At 51.2% G+C, this 19,002-nt stretch overlaps 2 protein-coding genes across 3 annotated transcripts in view; one reads left to right on the top strand and one right to left on the bottom strand.

The window, feature by feature from the left end:
* Nucleotides 1–735: 735 nt before the first annotated feature.
* PPP1R14B (protein phosphatase 1 regulatory inhibitor subunit 14B) lies at nucleotides 736–5,395 on the bottom strand. The gene is made up of 4 exons (XM_088137354.1): nucleotides 4,788–5,395; nucleotides 1,867–1,950; nucleotides 1,484–1,516; nucleotides 736–942 (listed from the first exon to the last, which is right to left on the bottom strand). The coding sequence occupies exons 1-4, from the start codon at nucleotides 5,007–5,009 to the stop codon at nucleotides 874–876; spliced, it is 408 nt and encodes a 135-aa protein (XP_087993480.1). The 5' UTR covers nucleotides 5,010–5,395; the 3' UTR covers nucleotides 736–873.
* Nucleotides 5,396–16,479: 11,084 nt separating this feature from the next.
* The window catches only part of PLCB3 (phospholipase C beta 3), a 42,530-nt gene continuing 40,007 nt past the window's right edge, over nucleotides 16,480–19,002 (top strand). For both annotated transcript variants that reach the window (XM_088137352.1, XM_088137351.1), the window contains exon 1: nucleotides 16,480–16,702. In XM_088137352.1, coding sequence (XP_087993478.1) covers nucleotides 16,604–16,702 — 99 coding nt within the window. In that variant the 5' untranslated portion in view covers nucleotides 16,480–16,603. The remainder of the gene's footprint in view (nucleotides 16,703–19,002) is intronic.

Here is a 19,002-nt window from a genome sequence, read left to right as displayed (position 1 = left end):
TGGACCGGAGTTGGGTCGTTGAGCACAGGGTAGGAATCCTAGCTACTATTGTGGTGTGTTATTTGAAGCAGGCCATCTCATGAAGCCGGGGGGGGGGGGCGGTGCGTGCATGCATAGCTTGTTCTACGACATACAACGTGTGGCTTTTGTTAAACCTGGACTTTGGCTTTTTGAATTGCATGAAACTTTTGAATTGCGTGACTTTTCAGTTGCATGAAACTTGAGGCTAGGGGTGGGCAACCCACCGCCCGTGGGCGCCCGTGGGCACCCCTGTGCGCCCCTGTGCTCACAGAAGCCTCCCCTGCTTCATTTTGGGATTCTGCGTGTTTAAAAAAAATGTTTTTCCCCCTTTCACGTGTTTCGTTAAGTTATGGGAGACTCCAGTCCCTCCCCAAACCCTTCTCCTCCACTCTCTTCTCTCCCAATGCAAAAACCAGGCTGTCACTTCTCAAAGCATCTTTATTAAATTTATATAAAAACACAATAATTAAAAAAAAAACAAAGGACCCTCCCCCAAATCCAAATGCTCCCCCGTCCGAATCTCTTTTTAAGATCCTACTCTCTTTGTGCCCCCCTCTTGAGAACAAATGCCCCCCCTGCACACACAGACACACTCACGTGGAGCCAGGACAGATGGGGCGGGGGGGGCAGAGAGATATTGCTAAAAGGCGACCAGATCATTTTGATTATCAAAGCATCCCCAGAGGGAGAATCCTCCTCTTTTTGTGGTTCTTGGGGGGGGGGGACTAACCAATTCTCCCCAGCCCTGTGAAAGCGCTCCCCCTTCCCTGAAACCCAGCATTGCCAACACGTCAGCGACACACTGCCCCGAATTGCGGGGGCCACAAAGGATGGCGGGTCACAGTCTGCGGGTCACTTCTTTTGCGGGGTGCTTAGTTTCTGCATTCCTCGGATCTTGTCTAGCAAGTCAGCTATGAACACCTGGAGGGAGAGAGAAGAAAAAGGCTCACCCAGCCCCTCCAGCTGGCCCTGAGTAAAACTTACTCCCCTGCAGAATTAAATCTGCAAGATCCATGCAGCTACCTAGCTTAAAGGGGTTGCTTGAGCTGGGATTGCGAAGCAGAGCCTCCATGGACCGAAGCAGTCTACCCCCAAACGGGGGCTGTTGCTTTTCCTTGCGCTGCTCCTGTTCCTGCCTTGCAACCTGGCTCCCCCACCTCACCCCAAATCTCTCAAGTGCTCTGTTTCAGGAGGCCAGGCTTGGGAGAAGGGGCCGGGCGAGGAGGGGGGGAACCAGCCCCCCCCGGCCCTCCTCCCCTAACAGGTGCTGAGCGGGATGAGGAGGACCCACAGAGGCGGAGGCAGCAGCTGTTTTGCAGCTGCTGGGAAAGAGATGGTAGGGACTAGAACCCCTCCAGGGGGAGTTTTTGTTGCCAGGAGGGGGAGAGAAACTGGCCACTGTGAAGATAAATAAGTTGGTTGGAGAGCAAGGGGGTGTTTAGTCTAATAAGCCAACACTCACCTCCGTGGGCTTGTAGCAATCGACCAGAAGTTCCTGCAATGTTTTTTTGGGGGGGGTTGGGGAGAGAAAACAACAGAATAAAGATTCAGATAAGCTCCATCCTGCTGGGATCTGACGGCTCTTTTCCAAAGCTCGCCATCGGTCCAACGTTGAGAGCTCTGATTTTTTAAAATTCCCCTTTGTTATTATTTTTTTAAAAGGTTACACATCCCAGCTGGATCTTATGTCTGCCTTTGGGTGTTGCTTGGAAGGACCCACCCAGGGTTTTGGTCTTCTTGTGCCCCTGGTGTTAGAGAACAAAACACACACACACACCCTTTCTCAAGCCCCTCTTGTAATGTGTGTGCAAAAAGCAAGATTTTTCTCTTCCCTGTCCTTTTTACCTTCACCCTGGCGCTCCGCGATTCGTCGCTCTCCATGTCCAAAAGTTCATCCACATCTATTTCTAATTCGGGAATTTCTTCTTCCTGGAAGAATAAGGGTGGGCAAACTTAAGTCCCACATGTGATTCCTCTTGCCGTAATCAAATAGAGAGAGAAACAGAGAAACAGACCAGGCTGGATTGGCCCCGGGGGCATTGCCTCGATGCAACAGGCAGTCTCCAATCATCCAATCTGAAACCTCCTGTAGAAAAATTGGGCCCCCACCACATGCTGAGCCGCGTGAGTTCATTTCTTAGTCTAGCTTGATGTGTTGTGTGAACCCTCCCCCTGCAATTTTAACTTCTTGTCGAAGTTAAACACCCCCCCCCCCGCCCTGCCCGGCCAAAAAAGAGGATTTTGCGAATAGCACTCTCATCACCTTCCTATTTCCTGGGATGCCCTGCAATTCCCCATAGGAAGAACCGGAAGGAAGGAGTGAGGTCAGCAACTACTTTCGCTCTGGCCCCGCAAGCCGAGAGACGTGTTGTAGGTTTGCTTCCCAGTGTCCTGGAACTGGGACCCAACATCCAACCGGATGGTCTCCCATCCCCTTCTCTATTAACTTTCGCCTGTTTGGCGGACTCTCTTCTTCCTTCCCTCCCTTCGCTCAGAAATATCTGGGTGAGGGTCCAAGGGGGGTGCCATCTGGAATCCCTCTGTGCTTGTTTCTAAACACAAACGTCCTGCCAGTTTTTGGAAGGGATGGCTCTTCGATTCATTTTTCCTTTACAAACTAGTTCTCTTCTTGCAGGGAAGCACGCCGAGCAAACCTATTTTTAAAGCCAGCCTTAACATCGCTGCATCAGCCTCCAGAAGGTGACTTTTGGGTGAGTGGGGAGGACATCTCCCATCATCCCCGGATAAGAGAGGATAATGAGGGTTGCGCTCCAACCCTTCTAGAAGTCACCCATCCAGCACTTAGCCCTGAACATCCTCAGAACTGACCTATAAATTAATCAGGCTCATTGATTAAAAATTGATCTTAAAAGGACGTCTTCCAAGCGGCTCGCAGGGTTTTTCTGCTTTTTATGGCTAAATTGCTTTTAATACCTGCCGTAATGCACATAAGCTATTTAGGAAAAGAAGCTTTGTTTTTTTTTTAATTTCTTCCAAAAGGTCGCTTGCTCATTTGCCCGCCAACGTAGGCAGACCTAAATGGCTACTATCTTTAAGTCTGGCTCTCAGGAAAGCTCTCTTTGCAAGCTAGAAATGGCCTTGACCGACCAACACCCCCCCCACCTCCCTTCATATGTCTCCATTCGCACAACCAGCTTGGTAAACAAGGACAGGGCTGGTGGCAAGATTTAAGTTTTAGTGGCAGCACGGGGGTGAAGGAGCGAAGGTTCGCAGGCCGTGCCTCGCTGCTCAAGGCTGACATTTATGGCTCCTTTAGGTAATTGTCAACTAGAATCTCCCTTTCCCAGCCTGCTTCTCATTTTCCAAGCTTTGACCTAAGGCCTACCTCGCCAACGTGATCTCCCCTTCTTGTTTCCCCCCCCCAAAACACGCAAGCTGGTTCCCAGACAGCACTTAGCAGGAGCTAAGGTAGTTGCCAGAAGTGAGACAGACGGGCCCCGAAAGCTGATACGGCTACCGTGATCCGCCGGGACGCAAATTTAGATCCCATTCACAGGCTGCCAGGGAAAGGGGGCAACGCTACAAGTGTGCCCAGTTGCAAAATCCATCCGACACCACGGGGCAACCGAATGCCTGCCCCCCTCAACTCATGACACTTTGCACAATTGGAATAATAAAAGGCCGTATTCTGACTCCAGCGGGGAGGTTTGAGACACGGGACAAAAGTTTTTCCATGCTGCGCAGAGGCTCTGGAAACCAGGCCAGAAGGACTGGGTTACCCAGTGACCTTAAGTGACCTTCACTCTGAACCACCTCTTCAGGAATGGGGAGATTCCTGCAGCGCTTTGGGAGCCGGGGCGTGGGAGGGACGGGGAGGGTTGTGTTAGCAAGATTTGGCAACCGGAGAAAGGCTTGGGGCGTGCAAGGAGTACAGCCCCCAGGATTCCCAGCTAGCAACTGGGGGGAGCCGGAGCCCCGTCAAATCTGGAGGTCCCCTGGGTTGCTGGGTCAGAGAAGGGGGTGGGTAGCCTCAATGGGGAGAGACCCTTGATGAAAACAGGCCGACTTGGAACAGGGGGGGGGAGACGTGCTTCTTGGCCAAAGGGGTCCTAGAGATGGGGGGCTTGGAATGAATTGGGGATGGAGACGGTGGGAAGCGAAGGCTTGGGTGTGGCCAAGGAATGCCAGCAGCGGAGCGGCCTTCTTCTAAGGAGGTTTGGGAACGGAAGTGCCAGCGCCAAGCAAGAGATCCACGTCCCTCCTTGCGGGGAACAGCGCAAGCCCCGGGGAAGCCGCCGTCAGGGCCAAAAGTTGTGTTCGGGACAGAGCCGGCTTCGTTTCCAGGCTCCGGCCCCAGCGGGACCCTCCGATCGCCAGAGGAGAGGCAGCCGGACTTTGGTGCCCTCGCGGGCTTCGGGCCGGTCCGAGGAGCAGGGGGGCGGCGGCTGGCGCTGGGTTAGGGGCCGGGGGAGACTTGGAGGGAGAGGCTGGAGGGGCATGGGGCAGGATGGGGCAGGGGCTGAGCTAGAGGGGGCTAGGGTAGGGGGCCGGGGGCCGGGAGCCGGTCAGGACCCCAAAGCGAGGGGGGAGAAGCTACGGAGACTTGACCTCCGGAAAACCGGGCGGGGACGGCGGGGGCGCCGGGCAGCCCTTCCTCTGGATCCAGAGCCCCGCGCCGCCCCTTCGCTGGGCAAGCCCGGGATCGGGGGAAGGGTCCTCCGCGCCTCCTCCGCCCCCTTCCCGCCTGCGAGCGCCGCGCCGCGCCGCGGAGCCCCGGCCAGCCCGCCGCCGAGCCTCGCGCCGACCTGGCAGTCGTAGAGGACCGTCAGCTGCTCCAGGATCCACTCCTCCAGGTGCAGCCGCTTCCGGAGCTCCTTGCGGTCGTATTTCACCGTCACCCGCCCCTGGCGCCGCACGGGGCCCTCCTCGTCCTCGGCGCCCGCCTCCCCCGCCGCCGGGGGGCTCTGGAAGTAGACGCGGGGCCGCTCCCCCGGCGCGCCGCTCTCCGGGCTGCACGGAGCCGCCATCGGCCAGCGGAGCGCCAGCCCCTCCGCTCGCCGCCCGCGGAGACGCGCGTCCCCTCTTTTGTTCCCGGCCGGAGTCCGCGGAGCACGTGTGAACCGGCCGGCGGGGCGGGGGGCGCGGCTTCTCTCCCCTCGCCTCTTCCCCACGTGCGGCGCCGGGCAGGATCCGGATCGGAGCCTCCCGATCCCCAACTCCGCCTCTCGCTCGCTCGCTCGCTCGCTCGCTCCCTCCCTTCCTTCCTTTCTTTCCGCGCCTCCTCCTCCTCCTCCTCCTCCTCTTCCTCCGCTTGCCAGACGCCCCGCGCTCCGCCGCCCCCGGTTCTCGCCGCGGTCGCAGCCCCGAGGCCAGCCGGTCCCGATCCGGGGCGTCCCCTTTGTCCCGACGGTGCTGCCGCCGCCGCCGCCGCCGCCGGTGTCACTGGCTCCGTCTCCCTCCCCCCACCCCGCCCCCTTAAAGGGGCCGCGCGCCTCTCCCTCCCGCCGCCTCTCCCCACCGCCGGCTTTGTCCGGCTGCGCCGTCCCCGCGCAGGAAATTGCCCCGTCCCGTGGAAGGAAAGGGAGTGTCCGCCGGCCCCCTCCCCACTCTGCCTTTCGCACCCGGGTCGATCGCACCTGACGCCCACCCTGGGAAGGTGGCTTTCGGATGCCTCCAAATTCTCCTCCTCCTCCTCCCCCCTTTCTCCTCCTCCCTTTCTCCTTTCTCCTTTCTCCTTTCTCCTTCTTCCCCCTCCCGAAATGTTTCCCAAAGCAGACCTAACCTAGGATATCAGTTGGGTGGTGGCTTCACTCCTTTAATATCCCCCGGTATTCTGGAAAGCAAGCCAAGCTGGCCTGCCTGAACTTTATTTATAAATTCAAGTTGATATCAGAGGGGGGCATGTAAGCAGAACAGGGATCAAGCCATACCCTATAAAGCCATTATAAGCAGCTATCCGAGCATCTTGGGGTTACTGTCAGCCTTCCCAGGTAGACCAAGCAGGAAACACAACCAGATGAGTTAAGTCTTCTGCATCATAAGGCTATATTAATAGAATCTTGCAAGTCTGAAAGTACAATTCTCCTTTACAACTCCTTAAATTAGGGAGGGTCCCTTCTGAGCCTCTTGCCCCGTCCATTATCCTGCTGTGGGCTAGGCTCCCTCTTATCCGGCCATTCCCTAGGCAGGGTCTCTGGGCCCCGTCTCCCAAGGTCATTCCCACACACTATTACAGATGTATACCTTATATTTTTATAAGGCAACCTGCAGAGTCGGTCTGAGATTAATTATATGTGCAACAAATATCCCCACCAGAAGGTAGATTACAAGCACACACGTCCACAGTTGCAGGCGTGTCACATGACAAATACTGCATGAGATATACAGCGCATGGTATTTATACATTTGCAATATTTGTGTCTAAATAGAGATTCACTTATGCTGTTGCGACTGAATCAATCTGGCCGCACTGGGTGTTCTTCCTAGTCGGGAGAAGCGGTGCTGGGTGCTATCAGTTGCTCGCCTCTCCTGCGCCAAGGTGTCACATCTGTGTCTGGCCCATTTAAAACTATTTTCTAAATCCAGGAAGGGCAAAGGTCTAGGATGGTTGCTGGGGACAGACAGGGTGGGGAGAAAGAGACGTTTTAACAACAACAGCACATCAAGGAGAATACGCCTTGTTCCTGTATTGTCCCGCATTGGATTTCAGGAGTCGATCATGATTAAAAGGCGGTTCGACCGTGTTTCTTTACCCAGGATTGAATTTCAGACAAGTCCCTTCTGTCTAAAGTGACAGAACATCCACAGCTTGGTGAACTTTGCGGGAATGTTGACACACGTGGATTGCATTTACGTTTACATTCAATGCAAATTTAATGTTGACACCCTTCGATTGCATTTGTGGTCGATGGCATCAGTGGGGAACAAGGAAAAGAAATCCCAGCATTTATGGTTTAGAAAATCTGCCCCCCTTCTGGCATTTTTTGCCAAGCCTTTTGCAGCTGACAAACCCACCAGCTTTGCTCCAGGGGCAGAAGGGGCCACAGAACAACAGGTTCTTTCTTGGCGTTTGGCTGCCGCCGTCGTAGCCCTTAAAAGAGAGAGAATTCTGCCCCCCCCCCCGATAAGAAAAGCGGGCAACTTTAGCAGGTATTAAGAAAGGCAGGATCTGTTGCCAGTCGCCTGCAGAGCCACAATGTGCAAACAGGACACTTTGTCCCCGAAAAAAAAAAATACAGACCGGTGCTGACCGGGGATGTTGCAGAGAGATGGCCTATTGTGTCACCACATGCCCCAAAGAGAGAGAGATTTCTATGGCTTTAAGATACAGGATCCTTGCAAAGGGGGGGGGCGGAAGAAGAGAGGGGGGTCACGTGCCTTGGGCCCCAATAGAAGCTCAATTCAGCCACTTCCTGCCAAAGACAAGAAGCAGCAGCTGGACTGAGTCAGAGATTCAGCGAGTCTGCTCCAGGTCGACAGCAGCTCTCCCTGGGTTTGGAGAGCCAGCCCTGTTGGGTTGCCCAAGTTTGGGGGGATCCTAGACTAGGGGATACCGCTCCCCATTGCAAGCACCTGCAAACCAGTGATGCTTCTGGTGGCAATTTGAGCAGACGAGATTCCCTTTGCTTCTTCTATCAGAATTCTTGCACCAAGATCCACCTATTGAGGCTGGAGGACGTTGACGGGTGAAGCTTCGTCCGAGGGACCAGCCAACATTGGTAGCCTGGATCGGATCGCCTACAAAAACTGACAGACTCCCTTCTTATCGTTCCGGAAAACCACCACTGTAATAGCCATGTGGACTGTGATTTTTTTTTTTAAATCAGAATCGCAGATCAGAGCTGTGATGAGCCCGAGTGAAATTCTACAAAAATTGCCAGCATTTTGCTTCTCTAGAATGTCCCCCCAAGATGTTGACTCTAGAAAAGTCAGAATTTGGACTTCTGCGTTCTGGAAAAGGGGGGCTCTCTCTAGATTCGGTTTCTTGCTCCTAGAAACTTCGTTCATAAATCAGGCCAAGTTGGGGATACCAAACGCCCCCTTCTCTAGTTTTATCCTTGCAGTGGTTCTGTGCCGGAGATTTGGATAAAGGGTGGAGTTGTTCAATAAACAGAATGAAACAGATCATGATATGGGCCAGTGTTTCTCAACCTTGGCAACTTTAAGATGTGTGGACTTCAACTCCCAGAATCCCCCAGCCAGCATGGCTGGCTAGGGAATTCTGGGAGTTGAAGTCCACACATCTTAAAGTTGCCAAGGTTGAGAAATACTGATATAGGCAATGTATGAGTGTGTGTGTGTGTGTGTGTGTGTGTCTGTGTGTGTGTGTCTGTCTGTCTGTCTATCTATCTATCTATCTATCTATCTATCTATCTATCTATCTATCTGCTTGTTTATTACAGACCCTAGATTTTGTCCAGAGAGAAAAAGAAGACAAATCTTGTAACTTCTTAAACAGCAACAATTTTATTCTAGCACAACCTTTCCTGGAATATCCCATTCCATCCCCAAAATGAATTGCTCTGCCTTGGAAGCCCCACGTCAGATTCTGTCTCTTTTTGTAGCAATAAATGAAAGAAATAAGAACAGAAAATAGCCGGTCTGGTTGAACATGCATCTCCGAATGGGTGTGCAAACACACACTCAGCTCGCGCCTTCCCCCTTCTGGCTCCACCGTGAAATCGTTTTGGCGAGATGTTTTGAAAGGACAAAGGAGATCCACCCATGAAATCCAGAGCCTGTCATTTGCTGGCTTTTGAAAAAGGGGATTAAATCGATCCAGCAAGCAAGCAAGCTCTGCTTTCCCGTCCCCCAGAGCACTCTGGAGAAATTCTTGGACATCCTTTTGCACGGATGGGTCTTCAAATCCTATTATCTGATTTTGGATTTTCTTATTCATCAGGGTCCTTAGAAGTCTTTGTTGATTACGATGCAAAGCTTTCGTTAAGGGAGAAAAAGAGGAGAGTGTCACTGAGCACATGCAGAATCTTCCTTCCTTCCTTCCTTCCTTCCTTCCTTCCTTCCTTCCTTCCTTCCTTCCTTCCTTCCTTCCTTCCTTCTCTCCCTCCTCTTTCTTTTCCTTCCTTCTTTCCCTCCCTCCTCCTCCTTTTCCTTCCTTCCTTCCTTCCTTTCTTCCTTCCTTCCTCCCTTCCTCCCTCCCTCCTCCTTCTTTCCCTCCCTCCCTCCCTTCCCTCCCTCCCTCCTCTTTCTTTTACTTTCTTCCTTCCTTCCTTCCTTCCTTCCTTCCTCCCTCCCTCCCTCCCTCCCTCCCTTCCAATAACTTTATTAGAATTTTTAAAAAGAACAATACAGAAATAACAAAAACTAACATTAAAGGGACCGACTTATTTCTGATGGCTGCGTGCTCAAAAATTAAACAGAAAGGGAGTTTCCCCCACATTAGGATTTTACGTGCTGGGGAAAATGCAGAAGGATTGATTTGGAGGCCAGGGGTTAATTTCCTATTTTAAAAAATGAGATGCTGAAAAACACCTGTCTCTGCTGGAGGCTTGGAAAGACAATTCCCGAATTTCCCAATGTAACTTCCCTATGAAATTCAGCGGTTCCATGAAATTGAAAGAGAAGAGGTGGGACAAAGAAATGCCCCCGAAACTTTCAGCAGGGCATGACTGCTACTATTAAAAATAACCCTGCTGGTTGTTGAACGCAGGAGAGTCTGCAGGCATGGTCAAAAAAGTCAAGATGGCCCTCACAACTGCACCATTGTGGGGGCCAACTTGACTTTTTGACCATCACCTGTGGCCACCCCTGGTTGGGTACGTTTAAAATTTTTATTATATTATATGCCACCCAATCAGCAAATGTTCTGGGGGTTTACGAACATAAAGACCCAGATGGCAGATAAATAAATCTGCAGGTGGCTGATAGGAATATTCTAAAGCCAGGGATGAAACTAAGCAAGGTTGCCTTTTGCAGATTCAGCATCTGCTGGAGAAAGACGTTCCCGTCTTGTTGAAAGACATCTCAATCATGCCCGTTCTCCAGAATGATTCTCCGCATTTCTGGCATGCTTTCTGCTCCTTGCCAAACGGTCGGACGGCATTATTCTTTTGAGTTTGGAGATTGGAGAAAGGACATGGGGTGACTTTGATAAGATGTTTAAACATCCAGATGGGAAGCATTTAAGCCATCTTGTCTGTTTCCCAACTCCCCCAGTACCAAGTGGTTTTATTATTTCTACCCACTGCCCCTGGTTCCTGTCTCCCTCTGCTGCAGGCCCAGCCCTGTGAGAAAATTCCAAAATTCTGCCCCTTGAATATTAAAAATTGAATCAATTGAGGCATCATTGCTAAACTGGATTATTTGCTTCAACATGTTTTACCAAACGGGTAGGTTTGCACAAATCCAGATAGTGAGGTGGTCTGTTTGATTGGGCTTAGTGTGAAATGTGAACCCCAATCCATTGTGGCTTATTTAATAAATGTCGGCTAAAACATAACATGGTTTAGAACAGAACACGGTGCAAGTTATACATCCGGCGTTAGCATGTTTTCAAAGTAGCTTATGAGCTGCGTTTTTAAGCAATTTTTTTCATGGGCTGAGTTTTTCACGTATGTTTTTAGGAGATGTTTCGTAGTGTGAAAAGGAGCAAGGAGCCCCAAAGCCTAACTGCCGTTGTCTTCCACTGAATATTTATTTCTAAATAAAGTGTGGGCCATGTCAGATGAGATCTTTGCATCACCCTATTTATTTATTATATACATTTTCAGTCCACTCTTAAATCTTATTCTCAGATTAGTTTCTGGTATACCTTTGGAAGCGTGAGGTCTAGAAACATCTCCTTTCTTTTAAAAAAAAACACCTGCCTTGTTTGGTACGGTCTCAAATTCTCCTTCACTTGTCCATAAAAAGCAATACCACTCAAGTCTATTATATAACTGCTCGGTTTTCTTTATTCTTCACCAGCTATTATTCTTGATTCGTCGTTTTAAATGTTTTAAAAAGTGATTCTTGATTCCTATTGCCCTCTTTGTTGGCCTCGCTTGAAAAAATAGCCTAGATCCAAGTTTTTTAGCCTACCTGTAGGTCTGCACACCTTCCGCTAGATGGCAGGACCTTCCCAGGACAACTGACATCCACAGGTGTCAAAAAAAGAACACAGACCTCATAATTCAAAGATGAAAGAGCAGATGCATTCACACACTTTTGCCCGGGTTACTGAATTAACCCATTTTCCAGGTTTGCAAATACAGGGAGTCCCCAGTTTAAGAACGAGTTCCGTTCCCAAGGTCTGTCCTTAAGTCGAATTTGTACGTAAGCTGGAACAGTATTATTGTATGCTAAGTAGCAGTGTATAATAAACTTGAACCATTGTGGATTTAACTCGAATTTTGCTACAACAGTTTCTATTCTTAACTATGGTAATCTGTAACCGGGTGTTCTTAACCCAGGGACTCCCTGTACATCAAACCGTTAACTCCCTCCGTAGGCTGGATTGCTTGTATGTTAAGCCACAACAAACTAAAACTAAGCTTTGCACCAACCAAGCTTAATATATTGTATGACAGGGAGTCCTCGTTTAGAGACTGCAATGGGGACCAGCAACTTGGTTGTTAAGCAAAGTGGCCACTAAGTGAAACATCATGATTTTATGATCTTCCTTCAGCTTTCCTTTGCTTTACAGAGCTGTGAAGGTGGTCAACGCGAGGACTGGTTGGCAACTTACTTTCTCCTCCCTGACGCAACTGCAAATGGTCACAAAACGAGGCAGTCACTATATGAGGACAACCTGTAATGTAGTCACTAGGTATAGCCTGCATGGTTACATGTCCTGTGACAATGATACCAAGCCAGACTGGTGCACTAAAATCATTAATCTGCTTTGTTCTATGTGGAGCAAAGCATCTTATGATGGCAAATTATTCAGCCATAGTTAGCGCAGTGTGTGAATGCAGTCCAAGAAACCTAGGGATAACCCAAAGTAGGTTTTTGTAGGGAGAAACTGTGAGCGCTGATCCCTTTTGCCACTCAGAGACCACACTCCTGGCCTCCGTCCATGTGAATGGATTTTAACGAAGTGCATTTCATTCGAAGCACATCTATTCCTTGCACCGGCCTCCAACAGACGCCCCTTCGTTGGTGAACCCTTATTCGAAGATGAGAGCGTGCTTTCGATTTTCACATACCCCTGCCCAAAGGAGCTTCTCCGGCGAGCGATCTGTCAGCCGCGCTCCCCGTGAGCCATAGTTTACAATTCACCCGAAGGCAGACAGCTTAAATTAACCGCACATTTTCTAAAACTCCCTCGCATCCCTATTCTTTGCTGGGTTGCAGAAAAAGAAGAGCGAGCCTGTCCTTGTTCTGCCGCGTCGCAATCGGAAGGGAGCTCCGAAGCATTTGCTTTTCGGCTCCAGTTTTTACGCAGCGTTTTCTCTGTTTGGTTTTATAATGCTGGCCCACCAGATAAATATTATGGTTTGCTTTCGATGTTGCTGCCCAGTTTGCAAAACTGAACCGAGTCAAGGCATTGCTAGCATTCAATTTCAGGTTACTTCCCCCCATTTATCTGCTTCTTTTTAGTTTGCAGAGTTGGGAATACCTTGCAGGGTGACGTGCAAAGCCTCCCATTCCAGCCTCCTGTTTATTTCATTAAGGGTTCCCCTGGAGATTTGATCCTGGGGATCGTGGCCTGTTCTAGCTGAACGAGGCCACAGGGCTATTCACACAGAAAATAAGGCAAAAAAGACAGACTGGGAGTTGTGGGCGCAAACACTGTCATCTTGTCAGACTAAAATAAACTCCCCGTTAATAAAACTTGGATTTGGGGACTTGCAGCAAAGTTTTTCACCATAAAAGGAGTCAAACTTTAAAATATTGCCCCAGAACTATTGTGGGAGTAGAGAAACCTTGTTTGTCTTTTTAAAAAATTAAGGAATGCTGTGTCTCTTTGAGGGAGACTAGCCCAAGAGTTTATTTACAGGGTCCCCAGCACCCCCCCTCCCAGCTGAAAAGTGTTTTTTGGAACCTCATTTCTGAAAAGCCAGACTTGCCAACAAGCAAAACAGAAACTGAGCAGGCGTTTCTGAGGACAGTTCTGGGGAAAAAGTTGAGAAAAAATAGCACGTATCAAAGAACATATAGCTAAACAAAAACTTCCATTACGCAGCTCTTAAAACAGTATGCGTAATTGGGGGTCTTCTGCAATATGAATAAATGGGCAGGGCTAAGACGAGCAACTGGGTGGGCCAGGGCGAAGTGTCAATGCAATTTAATTTTAAAAGGTAGAGTCTTGTTCCATTGGAGCTGGTGACTTCACAGATACATCAAGGTGGTCTTCCTGGCAATGATTCAGAAGTGGTTTGCCATTGCTTTTTCCTGGATTTTTTTTTTACTTCCCTCTCTATTCGACAGTGCTGAGATCTCCTAGTGGTCTCTCGTCCAAGGGCTAACCACACTCCAGCCAGGTACATACAAGGGTTTGAGGGCTGTGTGCTTAGCTCATCCATCTTTTTCTTTAAAAAAAAGTTCTCCTCCTTTCCTTTAGGGCCATCATCAAACCAGGGTTATTTTGAAGCTTTTCCCATGTTTTCTGCAACCTTGCAGCTTGTAGACCTCTTGAACGACAGGTTCCATCATCCCCTGTCACAACCAGAGGACCAGAGATCAGGGAAAATGTTCCTCTTTCTTCACCCAGAATCTGGCTCACTTTCACTCCCATCTTTTCTGTGATCCTCAGCTGCAGACTTGTCTGGTGTTATTTGAAAAAGAGTCTCGTCGGTGATCGAGCGCACACACGGAGCAGATTCCTGCCCACCCGATTCGGTGGATGTACATTTTGCACAAAAGCAGGCATGTTTTTAACTTTTTCCTACCGTTTCCAAACTCGACATCCGGTCTTCCCGCAAAACCTCCCAGGCAGCGTCCAGTGTCCCCCCCAACAAAAAAGAAGAAAAGAAAAAGTTCCCATTCTCATTCTCTCCCCCTTTTTTGAAAGCAACCGGATTCATGAGCAATTCCTCAAGGCCGCAGGAGAGCCAAAACATTGATTTGCCAGACCTCGGTGAAATAAAAATGCCTTTGCTCAAAAGGACCGTGCGGGGAGCGAGGCTTTGTTTCACCACAGACAAGGAGTCTTTTGCTACGTTTTCTAAAAAATCCACCCTGAATGGCTGTATTATGTTTTTCTCAAGGCTGCCAGACAGCCTTCAGCTTCAAACCAGGTTCTTCAGACCCTGCACTACCAGTTCATCCCCAGTAGAGGGCGCCATTGTGCATTCTCGTAACCTCGCTAGAGCACCACAAGTGGTTCAGAGGTGGTACTGCAGCGTACAAACCGGAGCCTGGGTTAGCTGGTACAACAGAACCAGCCAAGTTTTGCCTAGCCCTGCTGTCAGCCAAGCGTAATAATGTTTTCTTGTACGCCACCCAGTCACGCTTGCTTGTGAGATGGGCGGCTGGATACATTTGATAAATCAACTTTTATGTATTATAATTTATTATAATTTATTATAATTATAATTGTTGTTGTTTTTTTAAAAGGTACCTTTCAGTCCCATTTAGGTTGCACCTGGATCCTGCAGCTTCTGGAAAACATTTTCAAAATTTCATTCCGGAATCTGCAACTTTGCAAATGTAAGATCTTCTGTACACTCTGCTCTTTTTTCAAGCAGGCAAGCCCAGCGCTTGGATTCAGGGCTTGTTTACTTCCTTTTGTCCCCGTTGACATTCTCTTCCAACCCTCTGGAAGTTTGAAAGTGAAGTTGGCTTCCTCCATGGATCAAAGCCAAATTGGCTTAATGCTCTGATCCTGTTAGATGGGTTCCACAAAAGCCAAAAATCTCCTGGAGGTTTTGCTTGGTTCCAGGGAAATCCTTGCCTTTCAAACAACACCACTGCAGCCCGTCTACGTTTTTTTTTCTTAACTGCATCCAAACAGCCCTGCCAAATGCTGCTGCTACTTATCCTTCCAGGAAACAGCTAAACCCTTTTTGTTTGAGGACTAGCAGCTTGCTCAACGTTTCAAACTTTGCAACAGGCAAGTTGGCAGCGCTAAAAGCCACAGGCTCGGCTTTAGAAAGACCTGCTAGCTGAGTTTCTGAATTTTTCTTGCTCCTATTTCCATCCTACTTGGCCCTCCACAAGGACTACGGTTCCCATTTCTCAGGACTCTTTGCTCCGCAGAAAACCACCCCAGCAGGGCCTGGAGATTCGCCGGACTCAGTGCATGTCCCTTTTGGGGTTCCCCTTAATTTGGCGGAGGTGAATCAAAGACGCTGGTGCAGAATTTTCGGCTCTCCTCCGCTGTGGGCCTAAAATCTAAATTACTGCATTTTAACCCTTGAAAAGAACAACAGTGGGGAAGGAAAGAAAGTACTGGGGACAGATAAAACCCTTAAAAGGGGGCGGGGTGGGGGGCTTCAAGGGTCATTTTACACCCTCCAACCCAGCAGCCCCCTCTGTTTATATATCTGGTCCCCCCAGAATGACATTTCTGGTTCTTTCCCAGTATAATCTTAGTGGGAGTCAATATAATGTGGGTGCAGAACCCCCTAAGCTTTCTCCGTAGCCTTTTAAGAGCTTGGGGCTTCCAGTAAGTCGTGCCAAACTCCACCACCCCACTTCCCAACGTATTTGGAATGGCTGCTTCTGCCTCCCTGAGTCTGTTCCAGTAGCAGTGAGTTCCAGGGGCTAATATATTAAAAAAAAGAGAGAGACATATCTCCTTCTGCTTGCTTTCAGTCCCACTTTTACAAAAGGAGAGGCCCTGGGTTTCCCCCCAGCCTTTTCTTTCGGCCCTTTTCAATTAAAACCCCCGTACACACACACACCCCCGAACGACCCTCAAGGGCACAATTGGACAATTCCCAAATATGAACCATAAAAAGCGTTCCGTTCAGCCTGCTCTTGGCCCAGGGCAGGCTCCGCTCCTAGATTTGTAAATCGGATTGGTGCTCACCTCGGCTGCCCTGCAGGGAGCCCCAGGTGAGCAGTGGCCGTAATAAGAAGAATGGCAATTGCTATCGGTCTCTAGGTAGGAGAGCTGGGTGAATCTGCAGCCTGCCGCGTCTTTTCAGGCTAACCCGTTTTCTTGAAAGGTAGACTGAAGCCCTCCATCCGTTTCATCGCTCCCCGCCTCGGGGCTGCAGCGCCGTTTCCGTATTTCATTAGAAAGCGGCTTAAAACGTCTCGCGATCCCGTTGCTTTTCGCAACTCCAGGCTAACCGTCTACAGGATCCACTTTTATCCGCCCCACAGCCCTGCGAGGTCGTCCCTCCAAGCCCTCGCCCTCCAGAGCGGCCGGACCACAGCTCCGGGCCAGCCCCGGCGGGGAACGATGGGCGCGGCGGTCCTGCCACCCAGCGGAGGCAGGACCTGCCAGTGCCAGCGCCAGCGCCGGCCGAGCGGGGCGGCGGGACGCGCGGCGGAGTTGGCCAGCTTGGCGCTGCCCGCTGCCCCCGCTCCCTCCCCCGGGGCGCCGGGGCGGCCTCTTTAAGCCTCTCCTCTCCTCCCCGGCCCACCCCCGCGCAGTCTCCGCCTCGCTGCCTCTCCCGGCCCTGGGAAAGGCAGGCGGCGGCGGGCGCAGCGAGCCAGCCAGCCAGCCAGCGAGCGAGCAAGCGAGCGAGCGGCTTCGGCGGCGGTCCCGGGCCAGCAGCGCGCAGCCATGGCCGGGGCGCGCCCCGGGGTGCACGCGCTGCAGCTGGAGCCCCTGCGCGTGCCGGAGACCCTCATCAAGGGCAGCAAGTTCATGAAATGGGACGAGGTGAGCCGAGCCCCCCCCGGGGCAAGAGCCCCCCTTTCCCCCCTCCCTTCCTTCCTCCCTTCGCAAAGTTTTCTTGGCCCCGGCGAGGGAGGGGATCCCCGCGTCCCCCCCTCCTCTCCTCTCTTGCAAGTCCTTCCAGAGAAATGCCCACCCCCCTTCCCCGGCGCCCACTTTGCCTTCTTTGCACCCCGCAGCTTCCCTGGGGAGGGGGGGCGCCTGCTTCCCTAAGGAAGCCAAGGAAAGGGGAGGGGGGAGCGATCGACAGACCCTTTTCTGGATCTTTTCCCTTTTCTCGCTGCAGCTTGGGGCGGGGGGGGGGAAGAGAGAGGGTCTCCCGCTCTCCCCGGAGTTTTGGCCCCTGCTTTTAGTTTGCTGTAGGGGAGGGGCAGGAAGGGCCCCCCCATCCCACGCCTCGCACCCGGGCGGAATGGCCGCTGGTTCCCTCCCCTCTTTCTCTCTCCCCGCCTCGCTCCCTTTCTTTCGTAAGACGCTCTTAAATTCCTTTCCTTCCAAACTTCCTAATTCTTTATATTTTTCAGCTTAGACGACAGGAGGGGGAAAAAAAGGGGGGGGAGTAGAGAGAGGAAACTTTTCTCCTCTTTCCCGATGCAAAATTTCTCCCCGAAATCCGGCTCCCTCGCCCTCACCCCCCCCAGAACACCCCCCCCTTCCCAGCCTTGGGGATTCTTTACTCACCCTCTCCTCCCCCCTTTCACCAAGTAGTATGTCTTGGCCCTGCCTTCCTTCACCTGCTGAGGCTCCCAGAAACAAACTCCCCTGTTTTGGTGGGCTTTGAGCCTTGGCGTCCCCAGGGGCTTCATCCATCCCTTGCTAACCCCTATTCCTTCTCCAAGAGCCCCCTCCCCTTGGAAAGACCCTCCCCCTTGCTCGAGGTTAGCTGGGCCTGTGGGGAAGTGGCCCCTCTCCTCCGTTCCCCTCCTCCTCTTTCCCCCTCTTCTCCAAAATTAACTTTCTGGGCTGCAAGAATTCTTGAAAAGGGCAGAGGGAAAAGCAGGATGATGTTTGCAGACATGCCTGCGCAACCCTCCATCACGCAATTTGGGAGTTTCTGCATTGGAGAATTCTTGCCAGGCCTTTTATTCATTTATTCCCCTGCCCCCCACCCCCCAAATCCTGACCCCTATGCTTTCCCCTGGCCCATCCAAGCTAGTCCTGGTGGGAGCATAGGCCCATCTTTTGGCCAACCTGTGGGGTCGAGCACCTGGTTTCAGTTTGGGGATCTCCTCTGTGGGTCCCTTCCTCTGTCCTGAAGCAGGAGAGATGGGTAGGTGGGAATCGGGGCCGAGAAGAAAGAGACCAGCTGGAGCTTTGGGAATGATGCAGGTTGGCGGTTTGGATCTGGCATGTCCGAGAGCTTCTAGGTGCGTTGCTAAATTTTATTGCTGTGCTCCATGAAACATGGCATGGATGGGCCCATCCAGCGGAGCAGTTTTGACTGCTGTGTGTTGTAAACCTTTTTCCTTCTGCAAGTCTTCCTGGTTGAGTTGCTCCCCCAAATGTCCTAGATTCCCCAGGATTCCCCCTTTTCTCCCTTTTTTCCCCAAATGTCCTAGAATCCACTGGATTACCCTTTTTCTCCTTTTTCTCCCCAAATGTCCTAGATTCCCCTGGATTCCCCTTTCTCCTTTTTTTCCCCAAATGCCCTAGATTCCCCTGGATTCCCCTTTTTTCTTCTATACCATCTCAAGCTGCTTTTTGGCTAAGATCATCCTTCACCCCCTGCCCCCCCTCCAGTTCATGCATTCCCTTGGCCCCGCTGGGGGTTTCACAACCTTCAACAGCCTCTGACAACCCGCCTGGGGTGGCTTCACTTCCTTCTCTTCAGTCCCAAAAAAGGAAGTAGCAAAGTTTACGCCAGAAATGAAAAAGAGAAAGGCTGTAAGATAAATTAAGGAATTGGGCCTCTCCTGCCTATGGATCCAGAGGAATAGAGGGGGTCAGAGAAAGAGCACCCCCTCCCAGTTGAGAGAAAAGAGGCTCAGGGCTGCTCAGAAAGAAATGTGGGTTTTTTTCTCTTGCCAAACCCCCAAAGAGTGTCTCAAACAATATCTCAAAGTCTCCCTTCTCGGAGGCCTGCCTCCAACTATTATACAGACTGAGTAAAGTTTGCAGATTCTGGCATTTGCAGGGGCCTGATTCTGGATTGCAAGCGGTGTCTCCGTTGTTGTGGGTCTCAAAAGATCCTCTGTTTCTCCCTTGCAGTGCCTCCCAGATCCTGGGTGGGAGGTGATGGGAGGCTGCTGGCTGCAGGCCCCTGTGGCAAGGGCTGAGGGGTCATT

This window comes from Python bivittatus, unplaced genomic scaffold (assembly GCF_059951505.1).
Source record: "Python bivittatus isolate LINGU-HERP-01145 unplaced genomic scaffold, Pbiv_v1 ctg000180_np1212, whole genome shotgun sequence".
Taxonomy (NCBI): domain Eukaryota; kingdom Metazoa; phylum Chordata; class Lepidosauria; order Squamata; family Pythonidae; genus Python; species Python bivittatus.
Note: the sequence above shows the minus strand (reverse complement) of the source record. Positions and strands in the feature narration are given on the sequence as shown.

Coding starts and splice junctions, on each gene's coding strand:
- PPP1R14B (XM_088137354.1), bottom strand. CDS start 5,009: ATGGCGGCTCCGTGCAGCCCGGAGAGCGGCGCGCCGGGGGAGCGGCCC. Junction 1,951..4,787: donor CGGTCCTCTACGACTGCCAG/GTCGGCGCGAGG, acceptor TTATTCTTCCAG/GAAGAAGAAATTCCCGAATT. Junction 1,517..1,866: donor CGCGGAGCGCCAGGGTGAAG/GTAAAAAGGACA, acceptor AAAACATTGCAG/GAACTTCTGGTCGATTGCTA.